We start from the raw sequence: 16,276 nt of genomic DNA, 5'->3' as shown, positions 1-16,276 counted from the left end.
AGGCTTCCTGAAGCTGGCTGGGCCGTGAGAGCAGGAGAAGACCAGGGGAGAAGGTCTGTGTTGCGGTCCTTGTAGGGGCCTGCAGTCATGAGACAGAATCACAACCCAGGGATGTCCTCTCGTCCAGGTGTCTCCTGTAACTGATCCAGACCAACAGCACACACACAGACAACACTGTGGACAGCACACACACAGACAACACTGTGGACGTGATCAAGATGCATATGAACGGGGGGGGGGGGTCAGATGGCTGAGCGGTGAGGGAATTGGGCTATTAATCAGAAGGTTGCCGGTTCGATTCCCGGGTGTGCCAATGACGTTGTGTGTCCTTGGGCTATGGACTTCACTCTACTTACCTCGGGGGAATGTCCCTGTACTTACTATAAGCTGCTATGGATAAGAGCGTCTGGTAAACGACTACATGTAAATTAATGCTGTACTGCAAGGTAAAACACTACACAGTGTCTGAAGACTTAAAGTGTAAAAACGCACAGTGCTCTTGAGTCACATCTCGCTTGTCATCTTTATGTAAACATCGTTTGGTTTTCTGCGGGATTTCGTTTGGTTTTTAAACAACAGCAGATCATGCTCACACAACACCAGTTTGACACATTACCGGAGCCTGCAGACAGAACAACAGCCTCCTCGTTCTGGTTCGTCCGGAAGAAAATTCCCTGGTAAGAGTTTCGCTCTGCTAGCGGCAGTCAGGCCAGAGGAGCTCTCCAGGGACAGAATCAAAACCAGCCTGGTCTGAAAGCCTTCTGTGCTGGGAGACCAGCGACCACAGCACACCTACCTGTCTGGGGATGACAGGGGGATGAGAGCTACTGAAGGCTGGAGTGATGATTTCCTACATACAGACAGACCTGAATGCAACCCTAACCCTGAAGCGACTCCCCCCCCCCCCCCCCCCCACATACACACACACACGCACCTACCCCTCAGCACTAACCACACTCTCACCATAGCTACACCTCCAATTAAATCAAAAGTGGTTTGTTTTTATTGGTCTTTTGCGCTGACAAGTGGGCTATCATTCTGATGGCTCTACCTGTCACCAAGCGCCGCCGTTCACAATGCCCAACGCTTCCAATTAAGGCGGCATCAGACTCCTGGCGCGCTCGCCATCTTTTCACCCTCCCCCTAGACCTTCCTTTCCCTCCCTCCTTCCCTCCTTCCCTCCCTCCTTTCTTCTGCGCTCCACGAGCCTCTGCCTTTCCCCCCTCTCTCTCACTTTTGCTCTCCTCTCCTCTCTCTTCCTTGGAGAGAGGGGTCTGTCTCCGCTGCAAATTACCGACACAAAACGAGGTGGCGCGCTGGCGCTGATAGCTGCCGGTCCAGGGGCCCTGTCAGCATTAATGAGACGATGAAGGTTTATTTCGCCCGCATGCATGTGCTAAATTCTTTCTTGTGTGACAGCTGACTGGGATATGTGAGTGTTAACCTTATAAAAGATTCAGCGATTCTCATTATTTTCTGTCAAGTCGCGTACCTGATGGCTTTAAGGTGCGTCATTTGCATCTCTGACTGGTCCGCAGTGCTCTGAATCCCGGGCTGGTTTAGACGCTGTTTGTTTGTTGTGTGAAGTCATGTTTTCGGTATTTCTCCTTTCCAGAAAGACATGTTTTACTCAATGCTCCAAAGAGCTGCCAAGGTTTATCCAAAGGCGACACACATTTTACAAAATAAATCTGAATTTGTATTTATACACATTCAATCAAAACAAATAAAGAACAACACATTGTTTCGTTTCATCATCTACTGCCCGGTGTAACCAGGCAACCCCATATGACTTATTCCATCATATTTACTCTGAATGTAGGCCCAAGGCTCAATGGAGGAGATTGCTTGCAGTAACATATGATTGAAACACCGCGGGCTCATGGAGAAAATATTAACCAATAATAATTGACTGGTAGATGTTCTGTAATCTGTGTGACAGTACAGGAACACCTGTTCCAATAACTGGCGATAACCAAAATCTGTGTAGCAGTAATCGAAACATTATTGTCTTATGGTCTTTTTTTCCCCTCCATATGCTGCGTTGTTTTAGGATGTTGTTGAAATTAAATGGTAGAGAGAGGAAGAGAGAAGGGACAGGGAGAGAGAGGCAGGAAACAGAGCAAAAGAGAGAGAGAGAGAGAGAGAGAGAGAAGGGGGGGGGGGAGAGAGAGCGACTACAATTCACCTTGTGGTGAATAAGCTTCACATTCTGAAAACTGTAAACCTGTGCATCCTAAACACGCACGTGTCCAAAATCAACACAGGGGACGTTTCTTAGACTATTTTTTTTATAAGTAACAGCCTGGTATTCATATGTTAGAAACAGTTATTTAGTTATTGTATTTGAGTGTACAACATGCCGAATTAAATCATTCGAAACTGACTGGGTGACTTTAATGTAAATCAACATTAGCAACATTAAACCAATTTGAAAAAAGCTTCTTAATTTTTTTTACTAATCCTTTTTATTTTATTTTTTCATGTTATACTATTACACGTTTAATTAGATTTTTTTATTCTTAATTAAAGCAAAATAAACAAACAAAAAATGAACATTGTTTATTGTCTTTAATTGGGTGTCGGTTATCAAATGGCAAACTTACAGGCTATAGCCTCTTAAATAACTCATAGTAATCGCATGTGAAGGAGGGTCTGCCTGCATACACCTACCACCCAAAGCTTAGAAGCAAAGCTAAGTCAAGATGGGTGTCTGCTCTTTTTCCTTCTCGGTCCCCGCCTCATGTGTGACAGCTTGCAGCCGAGAGGGGACCCCATGGGAGCCCGAGTGGATTCACTAACCTGCCGGTGTCTGAGTCGTACCAGCGCCTCCAATCTGGTGGTCACATGGGGGCTTCGATTATTATGGCCTGTCGGAGAGTCACGAGGGGCTAACTGTTTTGGAGAAAGAAGCGAAAGTGCAGACAATGGTATTTCATGCACGTTAAAGTTTGCGTCACGCCATCCATTCAGCGCATGCTGTTCGGAACATTATTCCCTATTAGCATTGTATACATTACTAGATGGCTGCTTATCATGAACTAAATGCTGACCACTCGACGCTCGTGCTTTTTCATGCGCCAAAAAGTGAGGTGCGTTTAGTTTCATCTTTCACCCTGCATTCATCTAGGCTACACAACACATTTCCTTAAAATAAAATAACTAAAATTAATAATATTAAATATCACCACATTAACTATTTTTCTATCATCGAGGATGAACTTTGTAGGCCTATAGCTAATATTTTCATACCGGATTTAGTACATTTGTGAGGCGACACTTCAATAAACAGTTCAGATGGTAGATAAACCAACCAACCTATCAAAACCTTTTGTCATCTGGACTCATAACAAGCAACGCTTACAGAAACAACCCCATAGGCCAAATATTGAAAATAATATTATAAAAAAATATAAAACAACAATTTTGCAAAATGTTAATGTTAAATGCTAACAACGATCACGTTCATACTACAATAACAATGAACATTTACAGAACATATTTTCATGTAATAAGAAATTACTTTTATTAGATTTTTTATTATTAGTATCAGTACTTTATTTGTTTAAATCATTTTCATTCACACTGATTGTGCTGTCAGTGTTATTAGTTATAATTAATTAATTAATCCTAATAAAATACAATGATAATTATTATTATCACACACAAATATAATCTACCCGTTCATAATAGGAAAAACACGTTATTTATCGAATAATGCAACATAGTCGGACATTCAAAACTAAATTCAGACCATCTACAAAAAACAGCAGGTGGAAAATGTCTATAATGCAGAAAAAATCCTAAGTTTGACTGAACACGCGCGTACCGAGAGGGGAGAGAAAAGACCTACCCGCTGCACATAATAACCCCATTATAGGCCTCATCAATGATGTAATGAAAGCAAACAGTGTGAAAATTGCCTGTAAACAGTTGGATCTGAGTCTCCTGATGAATTCAGTGTCTCCTTTAATCAAAGTGAGGGAGCAACGAGGGGGGGAGGTGAGTGGGCGTTTGGGGGGGTCTGTTTCCTTCTCTGCGAGACCGTCAACACCCTAAAAGCCCCCTCAGCCAATGAAGACTTGTCACAGGGGACTCACGTGGCCTGGCGTCCTTAAAACCTAGCTCCTGAGTTTTCGTCAAGTTCAATTTTTGGGGAATCTCCCTCGCTGCTTTGTATTTCAGTTCCCAGTTGTGTCTCTTTAACCCAGTTTACCTCAGTTTTACCGTGTACGTTCGGTCGCCTGATACCCGCCCGTTTCGTATCGCTTGTTGCTTCTCGTTGCTGGCACAGAATGCCTACTCTTTCCACTGCCTTCGCGCGCAGCACGGTTCACAACAGCGAAGGACTTTTTAAGCGGTGAAATCTTCAGAAACGGCGTCTTCCGTCAGTTGCAGGTCTTGAAATACACCTGCGCAGCTAGCGCTGCTGTACCTGTCCATGGTGCTGAAACGCTCGAGCCTGCAGAATTTATTTGCGCTGATGCTGCTTCAATACAGTTTTTCAGGCAGATTCGCGCTTTATCTGGTCAATAACTTAACGCATGTATGCTATTTGTAGGCTATAGCTAGGTGAGTTGTGTGTTTTTGTATAAAGATCCGGAAAAAATCTATCAAACTTTCCATCAGAGACTGATACCAAGTTATATCGATTTTATAAGGACACGAAGCCCAGAAGGCTACTTAGCATTAGTTGGACGTGGATTCGATTTTGTAACATATTCGTACGCTGTAACGTCGATGATCTGGAGATTCTCGCTGTTTTGTCGACTGCAAGAGTAAACTGGGAGAAGCAGCGACGTGGTGGAGGAATAGCCGTGATATACGAATCATTTGTGGATTCCTCTGCAGGATAAATTGAGATAACGAATATTTCCAGCGATCGCTGGCTTGAACTTGTCGTGAATACCAATGATAGTTTGAACAGAGGCCCAGAAGAACTCAGCTGCGCTGACAGACAATGGAGGCTTCTACAAACGGTTCCAGCTTTGGGATCGATTCCTTACTTTCCCACCGACCCGGGAGTCCCGTCACATCGAAAGGGGACAGTTTGGTCGGGGAATGCCGGTCACCGCTGGAGTTCAGCCCGCGGTCTGACATAGAGAGCGGCTGCTCGTCCCCCCCTTCACCGAGGAGAGAGTGCGTGGACGAAGTATCACAGAGACCGGGTCACGGTATCGCTCTGCCGCCTCATCTCCAGCACGGACAGATCTCCGCGGGCTCGCAACCGCGAACCGTAACCTCATCTTTTCTCATAAGAGACATTCTAGCAGACTGCAAGCCGCTAGCCGCGTGCGCCCCGTACTCAAGTAATGGGTTGCCAACTCAGGAGACGGGTAGACTGGCTTCTAAAATAGCAGACGACTTCATGGACAAAATTCATAGCAACTCATCTTCCGACAGCGAATACAAAGGTAAAGAAACGCGTGCCTCTTATTGCATCCAAGAAGCTGTACATACATAGGCCTGTAAGAAAATACAAAATGGGTCTGCCGATTTTTTTGTGGGTGGAAAAGATCTTGTATCTTGAGCTCCAAAATGTGTGTTCCTTGTCAGTATTTAAGTTGAAATGTAACTTTATAATTTCAAAAATATATACATTAAAAAGTTGAAAATAGTGTTGCTATGCTCAATGTAAAACCAACCTAAATAAATGTAGCCTAGTACTCATTTAAAGATTATTATTATATAAAACAAATAAAATAAATAAAAAAAAGTTTAGGCTTCATAGGCCCAGAAAGAGAGGACAATAAATAAAGTTGACAGAAAAATATGAATTAAAGCATACTTTGCCATTTAGTCTGATCTGATACAGGGGGCATAACTTTGCTCAGTGTTTTATTACATTACATTTCTATGATAGAAAAATCTAATAATAGGATCAATAAATTATTGGAGAATGTGGACGTGTAAAATCGTGTCTGCTCCAATCAAAGGCAATTCTGCTTAAGCAGAAAGCATATGTTAATGTCAAGAAAGAGAGCGAGGGTGAAATGACAAGGTCTCTCGCAGATAAACACCATCACGTTTCTCTGTCTGTTTCCAATCATGTCAGCCAGAACAGACTTGTCACGTCCATTGACAGTTTATTGAGACATTGCCTGAAATAAAACATCCGTCGATATGTAGGCCTAATGCTACAGTAAAAAAACACAGGCTGGACTGCTAAACCATTTCATATTACCATCATATGTCTCTTTGGTGTGACATACCGTGTACTTTACACTTACAGGCTACGTGATTACATTAACATCAATATTCTTATTTACAACACCAATATAACGTAGGCTACTCATTTTTATACATTGTCGTTTCTAATATTCGGTGAGTGTGGGCCTATAGGCCTTTAGGATTACAAATCAATATTAGTACATCTAGTCCAGAGTATGTACTCTAGAATATCTTTAGATAACATTTGATTTTGATTGCAGGTTATGTGTGTGTGTGTTCTTATTCTCATCGATATTCAGGTCCAAAGCTCTTGTAAAGAGTGTAGTCAGCCAGGCTATGGCGCTTTGATTTCAGCGTATCTGCCTCCTTATATTTGAGGGATTTGATGTAATTTGTCACAGTGCTAATCAGATTTGTAACTAGCAAGGCCGTCCGCCGCTTTTCTTTGCTCATACGGTCCCTCAGAAGTTTCTTCGTTGCGGTTGAAAGGGTCCTTTCCCTTGTGGTTCAATTAGACGGATTATTGTGTATCTTGAGAGGACTCAACTATTCAGCAAGGACGCTCCCGTTGCATCTCTCTTTTTCGAGAGGAAAAATAGAACTGACTTTGAACGTGTTTTTGAATTGAACATTATAATGTAGGTCCCAAATTTAGAAATGTAAACTAAGATAGATTATAACGGAAAAAAGAAATCTAGGTGCATGTGAATTTGTGTATTTTTAGGTTGATGAACTGTGTTTAGTGACGAACAGGAATACATATAGCCTGCTTGGTTTAAACATGCTTAATCTCCAATAAATTGAGACAGGTTCGAAAAACAGATATTTAAAATTACACTTTTGTGGCCTGCATCCTCTTTTTAATGTAGTTTTTTGGGGGATTTAAAAAAAAATATATATGTAGGCCTACTCAGAAATAAAATATTTGTCCTCAACCGATTGTGTTTGCAGTAAAAGAGGAGGGAGAGAGAGAGATCTCTAGCAGCAGGGACAGTCCACATCAGGCCCGGTTGAAGAAACCCCGGAAGGCGCGAACGGCCTTCACCGACCATCAGCTGGCCCAGCTCGAGCGCAGCTTTGAACGACAGAAGTACTTGAGCGTGCAAGACCGGATGGAGTTGGCCGCTTCTCTCAACCTGACAGACACGCAGGTCAAAACCTGGTACCAGAACCGGAGGTAAGCCATGGCTGACACTGATTTCTACTTCACGAATAATCGCCAACAGTTGTGCTAATCCGTGTCTTGCGTGCACCTGTCACGCAGCCACGTGCGTGTTTGGCGTAATCGTTCCTCCCTCACAGTTGGTTGTATTTCCATGTCAGTCCGATCAGAAACAGAAAGTGTGACCTTTAACAATTATGAACGTCATGACATCACATCAATCAACTCTGACCTCTAGTTTTGGAAACAAGCACATGAACATTCACAGAAGACACGATTATTTTATAGGCTCATGATTTTAACCAAATTTGAAGAGGACGGTCATTCATTCTATCCGCAATTTACGTGCACTTGCAAGCTTCCATATATTTTGTATTTGACAATCGATTGTCAGGGAAGCATATTAAAACAATGGTTGGTGACATTAAGTGTGTTTCAGTTGGAATATTAAAGTTCATTCTTTACTGAACCCTAAATGGTCCTTTTTAAGAGTAATATAAGTATAATTTATTCTAGCGTGAAATATACCTTTTTAGTCTCGAACCTAAATCAAAAAGCACAACACTTTGGAGCATGAATAGCCTAATGCTTGTGTGTGTCATATCAATTATTCAACCAACTACCATTCAACCATCTACTTAATAATCTTAATTATAAATTATTCACCTGCAAAGAAGGACTCTTCTATCGTGGTGTGACTACAAGTTATAAACCTGATATTATAGCCAACGGACTAACTCAAGCGTTAATTTAACTAGATAAAGGAACATGTAGACCCAGTTTAAACTAATAGTAGCCTATACAATTAGCCGAAAGTAAGAAACGTATTTTTCGATTAACCGTTTACCAACAGATCCTGTCAATTGTCGCTTTTTTTACGTTCAGTTTTATTTTAATAGCCAACTACCTGATGACAGCTTTTTGCATCGACACCGGATATTAAACAATCGAGTTGATAGTTTTTTTTCTAACAATGTGTTAGAGTTCAATGTAAGTTATTATTCATTAGCTGTTCAAACTTAAATTAATTCTTCTGTCTGTATCGTTTTCTTGTCGGACAGGACAAAGTGGAAGAGACAGACGGCAGTTGGACTCGAACTGTTAGCTGAGGCGGGAAATTATTCTGCACTACAGAGAATGTTTCCATCTCCATACTTTTACCCCCAAAGCCTGATGTCCAACCTGGATCCATCCGCTGCTCTCTACTTGTACCGAGGCCCCTCGGCACCCCCGCCGGCATTGCAACGACCTCTAGTCCCAAGGATTCTTCTGCACGGTTTGCAGGGGGGCAGTGAACCGCCGCCGCCACTCCCCCAGCTTTCCGGTGTGATTCCGCGGCCAACTCAGCAGCGGTGAGCCGGCCTCTCCAGATTAATGGGCTCGTTGGCAAACTGGGACTTCTAAGAGAGAAAACGATATAGGCCTAACTGGTGACAATGAGCCTTGGAGGGAACTTCATGACTAAAACTCAAACTTTTAAGTCTACAGGTTTTTGACCTCTATTATTTAAAACTAATTTATTTGTTCACTATGCAGTTAATTTATGTAGTCTATTTATTTTGTTTGTTTTTAAAGTGTTGACCATATCAGACATATCAAACGGCTTTACTTTAGTGTAGGCTAAACCGTTCCTGGGAAGGCACTTTTACCTATATGTATATTCGTATTCTGATTATTATGGTTGATATTAGGTTATTACTATTATTTACAGTTTCTCAGTCGAATGCCATTCCAAGTTCAAATTTAGTCAATATACCTTACAGGATCTAAAGGATTTAGTATGCATCATTTCACTTATTTAGCCTATCGCTTAGTTTTTGTTGCCCTTTTAAAAAAACACCAGTGATATAAACATGTATATAAGAATATTTTGCATTTAATTCAAAAAGAGCTTGATTTAAACATACATTCCTTTATTCATTTGTGCGTCTTTTTCAGACGATTCATAGAGAGCAGTTGGACTAGGCTATCTTAATTTTACAAAAGATCATTTCAAAGTGTATAATGAACAATAATTGAACTTTTTGAAATGGAAACCCAATAACCACATAGCATATAGGCTACAAGTAGGATGAGAGAAACAGCAAAATACAAAATTAAACAAAATCTATTTAATCTAGTTGAAGATTCAACTGATGTCTGACAGTTTGTCCTGGGTTCTGTTCGGAATCATTCACTTCACCTTTTAAATAGGAGTCTAATGAGTTTTCATGAACAAGAAAGATAGCCTATACACAGAGTCTGTGGTCACTGCAGGTCTATCTCCATTTCCTGTGGATTTGCTAGGTGTATTTTAACAGACTTTGTGCATTACTTACGTTATTTCATATGAAACAGTGGAAACCTTGTTACTCTCTTTGGTGAAAATGTATATTACCGATATCAACTTGTGGAGTGGTTCTTGTATGTTCGGGTCGTTTTCCGTTCCTAGCCCGTATAGTGGACAAACATTTTGTCAATAGTCCACAAAATAGGTTTGGAGTCGAGGAGGGCATTTGAAGTAAAGAAAATTACTTTTATAAATGTGCAAATAAAAGTCTTTCATTTAATGCCGTGACTGGACCTTTTTTTTTTTACTCAAATTGACAAGATAAGAATCGTGGGAAGTGATAGGCTATCGTCATCTCCATCACTGCCGTCTTCCTCATTCCATTTATTCATTGTTAGCAAATCCTGAATATATGACTAGCCAATATAGAATAGGTCTAGTTTCCGACTCACTAGTCAATATCTAGCGTGTAAGGCCTATTATCAGCATTAAAGCACAGGCTTTTATCGGTGCCAGATTAGCACAAGAGATGTTCAACATATGATCGCAGAAATCAGATCTAATTTTTCACTTGAGTGATCCATTGTTTCCTAAATGTTTAGATAGGCTGTTGTGGCATCGTTATCTTTCTTTCAACTGTAAAGTGGGTTTAATTTGATTTTGTTACTCACTCCATCAAGAATATATATTTTTCATAATCAGTGTCACTTCAGTGATGGGCTGGACTAAAGCTACCGTAACCGAACAGGCCGGATTATAACAGTTTGTCTCAATCTAGGCCTAATGTTGATTGAATCCGTTCTTCCTTGACACGTATTTCAACAAATGCAATGACCTACAGTCGAAACGCAGGGGGCCACTAACATGGTCTCACAATTTGGCATCACTGGCATTCCTGTTTTCATAGGAAACAGCCATAAAGTGCTCGAAATGTTTCTACTATAATCTCTTCTCCATAACTTCAGAGAAAACCTAAGGTTTGGCATTTAGGCCGAATGTCATTATTTACAGTAGACTGACTTGTTTGAAACAGACCAATCACCTAATCAGATAATAATATTAACCGAAATATTTGGCTTATTCATCCAAAACAATATTAACAAGACCCGTGAAAAGTCGTATAGCAGCCTAGTCAACAACTTAACTGATGTCTAAAAATCTAATTAGCTCTGGTGGTATTTTCTATTAGAAGCGCCGTGTTTGAATAATTTTGAACGTCTGTCAAACACTTCCTTCAAACCCCCTCACTATTTGGTTAGTATCGTGGATTTAATTTGTCAAACCTCAAAAAGTTAATAAGAATGTCAGAGCAAAGACGCTTCCTCGCCTTAACCTTTAAAAATGCCCTGAGATTTACAGAAAGATTTACAGTAGTCAGAGTTCAATTTGAGAAATATTATACAGGCTTGAAAACTTTAGTCTTCTAATAACTTATGACCAGAAATATACAAATGAGTTGTGCCTGAAACAGGAAAATGTACTATAGTATATTTTTAGTAGCCTATGGTATCCATATTTTGAGCGGTTTTGACCGATTATTATTTTATTTAAGACAACCGATCTCTGAGCAAAGATTGGGGGAATTGACATTCAGTTGGAATGAATACAACTAGGCCTTCACCGCGCTACAGCCCAGTGGAGAGAACAGCCACTTTGTTTCATCCGAGATGCGAACACCTTGTTAAAAGTCCAGTAGCCCGTGGCATTTCCCGACAGAGCGCATGCAGCCCATATCTTCATGCTGTCGCCTGCACCGCGTGTGGCAAACAAAATTAACAGAGCCATTTCGTTCGTTTTTCATAAACAATGCAGAGATAAAATATTAATGCTGTGCCTAAGTGTGCGATTGTTTAAGTGCCTTAAATGATCCCATTTGGAAATTGATTGTTTCCATCGGTCTGAGAGCGTTGGCTGTAGTGTCTTTGCCAAACGGACCGAACAGCTGGTGAACGGGCGATACTGACTGTGGGCCGGATCAGCACGAGGACAGCTGGTCAGCGGCTCCTTTGGGCTCCCTTACCCCCAACCCCCTCGAGCCCCCAGCCTCGATCCAAAAAATACACTGACTTCAAACCAACTGAAATATCAGGCCATATCACAGGGTAAAGCAGTTAGGTCCGCAAGACTTGGGCGAATGGGATGTTAACGATTAGACAAAAGACTTTAATAGCTTTTAATTGAAAGTCGATAATGGGTATGATGGGCAGGTAGCCTGCTGTTCGGCTCGGAGAACACATGTTCATACCTCTCTCTCGGACTATCCCGCAAATATAATAGCCCACGACTTTACTTAATTGACAAATTTATTGAGTGTAAAATTGAATGGAGCTGAAACTGGTGTGCGGTCACCAAGGGTTTAAAATAACGAAAGCAACACAAGAAGAAGAAGAAAAGAGGGAAAACCACGCCCACATTCCCAACTTGCCAAAAGATCACATTAGAATCACATCATAAGGATCCGTGACCGATTCAAATAACGACAACCCCGTAAGAAAAGGGTTATTCTTGCGAAGTGCGCAGCTGATCATGGGGAAAAGCTCCCGGTGTTGTTGGATGACGCGGAGGTTTTTGCATGTGAAAGGATCCTGGTAAATCCCTCGGCTCTTACTCCGGATTGTCCCCAGCTCAGGGTTAATGAAGTGCGGATAGAGTCTCGTTGAGCTCCCGACAAACAAAAACACAACATGGGGAGGCTTAGACGTAGAGGATCAGTTACTCTGATTAAGCTCATTGACTCAAAATAAAAACTAAACAAAACAATCTTCAAATGAAATTAAGAGTCAATCAAAACGTACTTAGCATTGTTCTGTTCCTATAGGATAGCCTTTTTGTGTGTGCTGTTTCTATCATTGCATGCAGGCAACGTAGTGAACTAATCAGCCCACAGGCTAAATGACGGACCCTCATTCTGCTTTTGATTTGAAAAAGAATAATTATTATCAACAAAACATCAAATTAAGAACGAGCCAGTGAGAAATGATTACATTATTAAATTAATTGTATGCTTTACATTTTTAAATTTGTAAAATAGTTAAACGGTTTACTTTCTCAATACCCCTACATCACCTGTGGGCCTACCTGATGTGCAACATTATAAAGCGGACTAAAGACGATCATTAAACGATAAATGACCATTTCTCAACTTAAAATCCCATGATATACATAAACTATTTAGTGCAAAACTGTGCATTCTATGATTTCATTATTTGACTAAAAATGATTTTTACGACCATTTAAAGAGTGTGGGTAGGCCTAAACAAAATAGACGATCCGAATAATAAAAAAGGTATGCGGCTTGGTACAGTAGAGTATGATACCTTATTCTACACCGTCAACAGCTCATGAACACTGTCTCAACAGCCAAGGTGGTAAAATATGCTGCATTTGACTCTGTAGCTGTTTACAGGTAGGCTAAAGCTAAAGTTGGTTCACTCAGTGTTTAGTGGATGTCGTATTTTAATGCATGTGCATGAGGGTGGGGATCCTTCTGACACTCATAGGTCATTTCATCCCATAATATAAACCTTTAAAATTCTCATACACCCGACAACAGGCCACATTCAATAATCCTTAATATCACATTAAGGCATAAAACTGAAAACAACTGCAAACCACCCCTCCCCAAAAAGGGATTGGTTCTCAGTAACACATCTGGTGTTCAGGGTAGAGGATAGCCCTCTCAACAGACATATACGACCAAAGAAGAGAGACAGGGGGAAAGAGGGAAAAACCATCCAGATTGAAAGCAGATTCTCCCCTGACAACGTCCAGAGCTGGTTGTAGCCTGGAGGTAGAGGCAGAGTGGAGGGCCAGGAAAGCTGTCGGTTGAGACAGGGAGATAACCTCACTAATCACTCCCACAATACAAAGCTGAGAACCACCAAGTTGGGTCAGGGGCGCGGCGGGGTGATTTGACCGGGGAGGGGGAGACGGGGGGGAGGAGGAGAGGGGGGAAGAGGAGGAGGATGAGGGGGATTGACATCCCAATCTCAGCAAATAATGAAAGCTTTCCTCTCAGGAGAAGAGGAGGAGAAAGAGAGGAGAGGAGGGAGGGAAGCAGGGAGGGAGGGAAGCAGGGAGGGAGGGAGGGAAGCAGGGAGGGAAGCAGGGAGAGGAGGGAGGGAAGCAGGGAGGGAGAGGAGTTGTCGCCTCCCCAGGCTGTGAGAGGGAACATGTAGCCTGCAGGGGTCCAGTGTAAGTCACACCACCATCAGATGACACAGAGATTATCTAATCAATAAATTGTGGTGTTTGGGGGGGCCTGGTCGCCGGGGGGCAGGGGTCCCTTGGCGACCCACCCCCCCCTTCCCAGCTCCCCCCTACCCCTCTGCCGGCCAGCCATGGTTGTACCATGGGAACATGCCCCCCTCCCCCTCCCCCTGTGAACGCCACACACACACACAGAGAGACGCCGTGGGAGACCCAGCATGACTCAGCCACCAGCGTTACCCAGAATCCTCCGTGCTCAGCAGCCCCCCCTACTGGCCCATGTTGCTCACCTGCCCCTGGCCAGAGTACACCTGCTCCCTCTAGCCAGGATCTCGACAACGACACAAAAACAACCCAGACACACAACGTACCATGACACAAAACACACCTGGACTAGTAAACTCCATTCCCAAACCCTTTTTGTTGTGCATCCACAACACTCACACAGTCACCAGCCCACCAGAAGCCTGTCATATAAACCAAGATGGTGGATAAATGGATGGGACATACACAGTGAAAATGTCTAGTCTCTAATGCCAAGGTAACATGACTATTTATGCTCTCCTTGTGTATACATCATGCATGTATGGGAAAGCAGAAGGGTCTTATTTAAAGTGGACTAAATTAGAGGGAACAGGCAGGTTCTTGGACAGCACATGGGGCCCCTGGGTCAGGGCAGGGGCTACGGGGAGTCTTCTCACCTCATAAACATAAAGGGAGGAGAGGTTGTTAATAAATGATGAGGTGTGGTGAACATGTATTTTTAACGCTCTTCTGTGTGAAGTCTGGCAGGCACTCCTACACCGCCTTCTGGTAGAGGGCAGAGAGCTGAACTCTACCTTTCTGTTTGACAGTCTTCTCTCTCTCTCTCTCTCTCTCTCTCTCTCTCTCTCTCTCTCTCTCTCTCTCTCTCTCTCTCTCTCTCTCTCTCTCTCTCTCTCTCTCTCTCTCTCTCTCTCTCTCTCTCTCTCTCTCTCTCTCTCTCTGTCTCTCTCTCTTCTCTCTCTCTCTCTCTCTCTCTCTCTCTCTCTCTCTCTCTCTCTCTCTCTGTCTCTCTCTCTCTCTCTCTCTCTCTCTCTCTCTCTCTCTCTCTCTCTCTCTCTCTCTCTCTCTCTCTCTCTCTCTCTCTCTCTCTCTCTCTTCTCTCTCTCTCTCTCTCCATCCCTCCCTGTCCCTCTCTCCATCCCTCCCTCCAATCTCCCCACAGTTTTTGTGTGTATGTGTGTGTGCGTGTATTAAGTGCATGTGGGTGTGCATGTGTGTGTCTGTGTGTTTATGTGTGTGTGTGAGGGAGCAGGCTGGGGAGAAGGTGGAGGAATATTTCTTTATCTGAGAGAGGGGATGATGAAGCGAGGTGCTCCAGTCCAGTCCAGCAGCTGGTTAGCAGAAGACAGTGATCAGAGGAGCATGTGTTCCAGTAGGACTCTCCACAGGAATGACAACCACACAACAACAACAACAACAACGACATGTCGTTGCCCGGGTGACAGCATTGGTTCTTAGGAGGAAGACCCCTGTCTTCTCTCGACCAGGGCGGTTGGTGATGAAGACGAGCTCGTCGAGCAGATCGTCTCGCTGCAGCTCAAGGACCTCCGGGTGATGTAGCAGTCACCGGCCTCCAGCGGGCAAACACACCCAGGAGGGGCAACGTGTGAGGGGCTGTTATACTCCGCTTGCCCCGGTCAGTTTGGCAACCACCTCCGTCATTAACACACACATACAATTTCTCTATCACACACACTCACACACTTTCTGACACACACACACACACACACAGAGACTCACACACACAGTTGGGATGGCAGTGATGTAAAGGGTGGGAGGGGGGGCACTAAGACCCTAACTGGACACGTGAGACCGGCAGCTGGGAGAAACCCTCCCTCCTCCGACTCCCCCTACGACCACTCCTCCCGCACTCCTCATCTGCCTCCGAGGACCCCCGAGTTGGCCACACAGCTGCCTGATGGAAGCAGAACTCTGGGTAGAGCAAAGAAGCCCTGGATAACCATACAGAGGCAAACACAGAGACCTGAGAGGAAACGAGGAGAGACAGAGAGAGACAGAGAGAGAGACAGAGAGACAGAGAGACAGAGAGAGAGAGAGAGAGAGAGAGAGAGAGGTAGAATAAAACAGGGAGGAACCAGGGACGTTGTAGAAAAGGAATGAATCCAGACGTGGAGACATCTCAGTGATGGCTTCGGACGTGAAAGCTTAATAAAAGTTTATTCTTTTGACGGAAGCTTGGAGTGCAACACTGGGAAACGTCTTTAATCGCGTGAGAAATGTCATAACCCCTCCAAGCTCTGCGCCCAAATGTATATTTCATCATCAGAGAAAACTGACACCAAAATATTTACATACAGCCAGGAAAAGGAGTTTGGGGGGGAATGTTGCCCTGGAGATCAGAGAGCTGATTTCTATAATGGAGGCAGCTAGCAGCTTACAGACACTAACCCTCTGCTCTA

The 16,276-nt window shown here is 43.2% G+C and overlaps 1 protein-coding gene across 1 annotated transcript; it reads left to right on the top strand.

The window, feature by feature from the left end:
- The first annotated feature begins 4,960 nt into the window (after positions 1 to 4,960).
- On the top strand, positions 4,961 to 9,668 carry barhl1b (BarH-like homeobox 1b). The gene is made up of 3 exons (XM_084693920.1): positions 4,961 to 5,414; positions 7,123 to 7,348; positions 8,395 to 9,668. The coding sequence occupies exons 1-3, from the start codon at positions 4,961 to 4,963 to the stop codon at positions 8,687 to 8,689; spliced, it is 975 nt and encodes a 324-aa protein (XP_084550046.1). The 3' UTR covers positions 8,690 to 9,668.
- Positions 9,669 to 16,276: the final 6,608 nt, after the last annotated feature.

This window comes from Hypomesus nipponensis, chromosome 27 (genome assembly GCF_054491055.1).
Source record: "Hypomesus nipponensis isolate SF chromosome 27, ASM5449105v1, whole genome shotgun sequence".
Classification (NCBI taxonomy): Eukaryota; Metazoa; Chordata; class Actinopteri; order Osmeriformes; family Osmeridae; genus Hypomesus; species Hypomesus nipponensis.
This window is presented reverse-complemented; position numbering and strand designations above follow the sequence as displayed.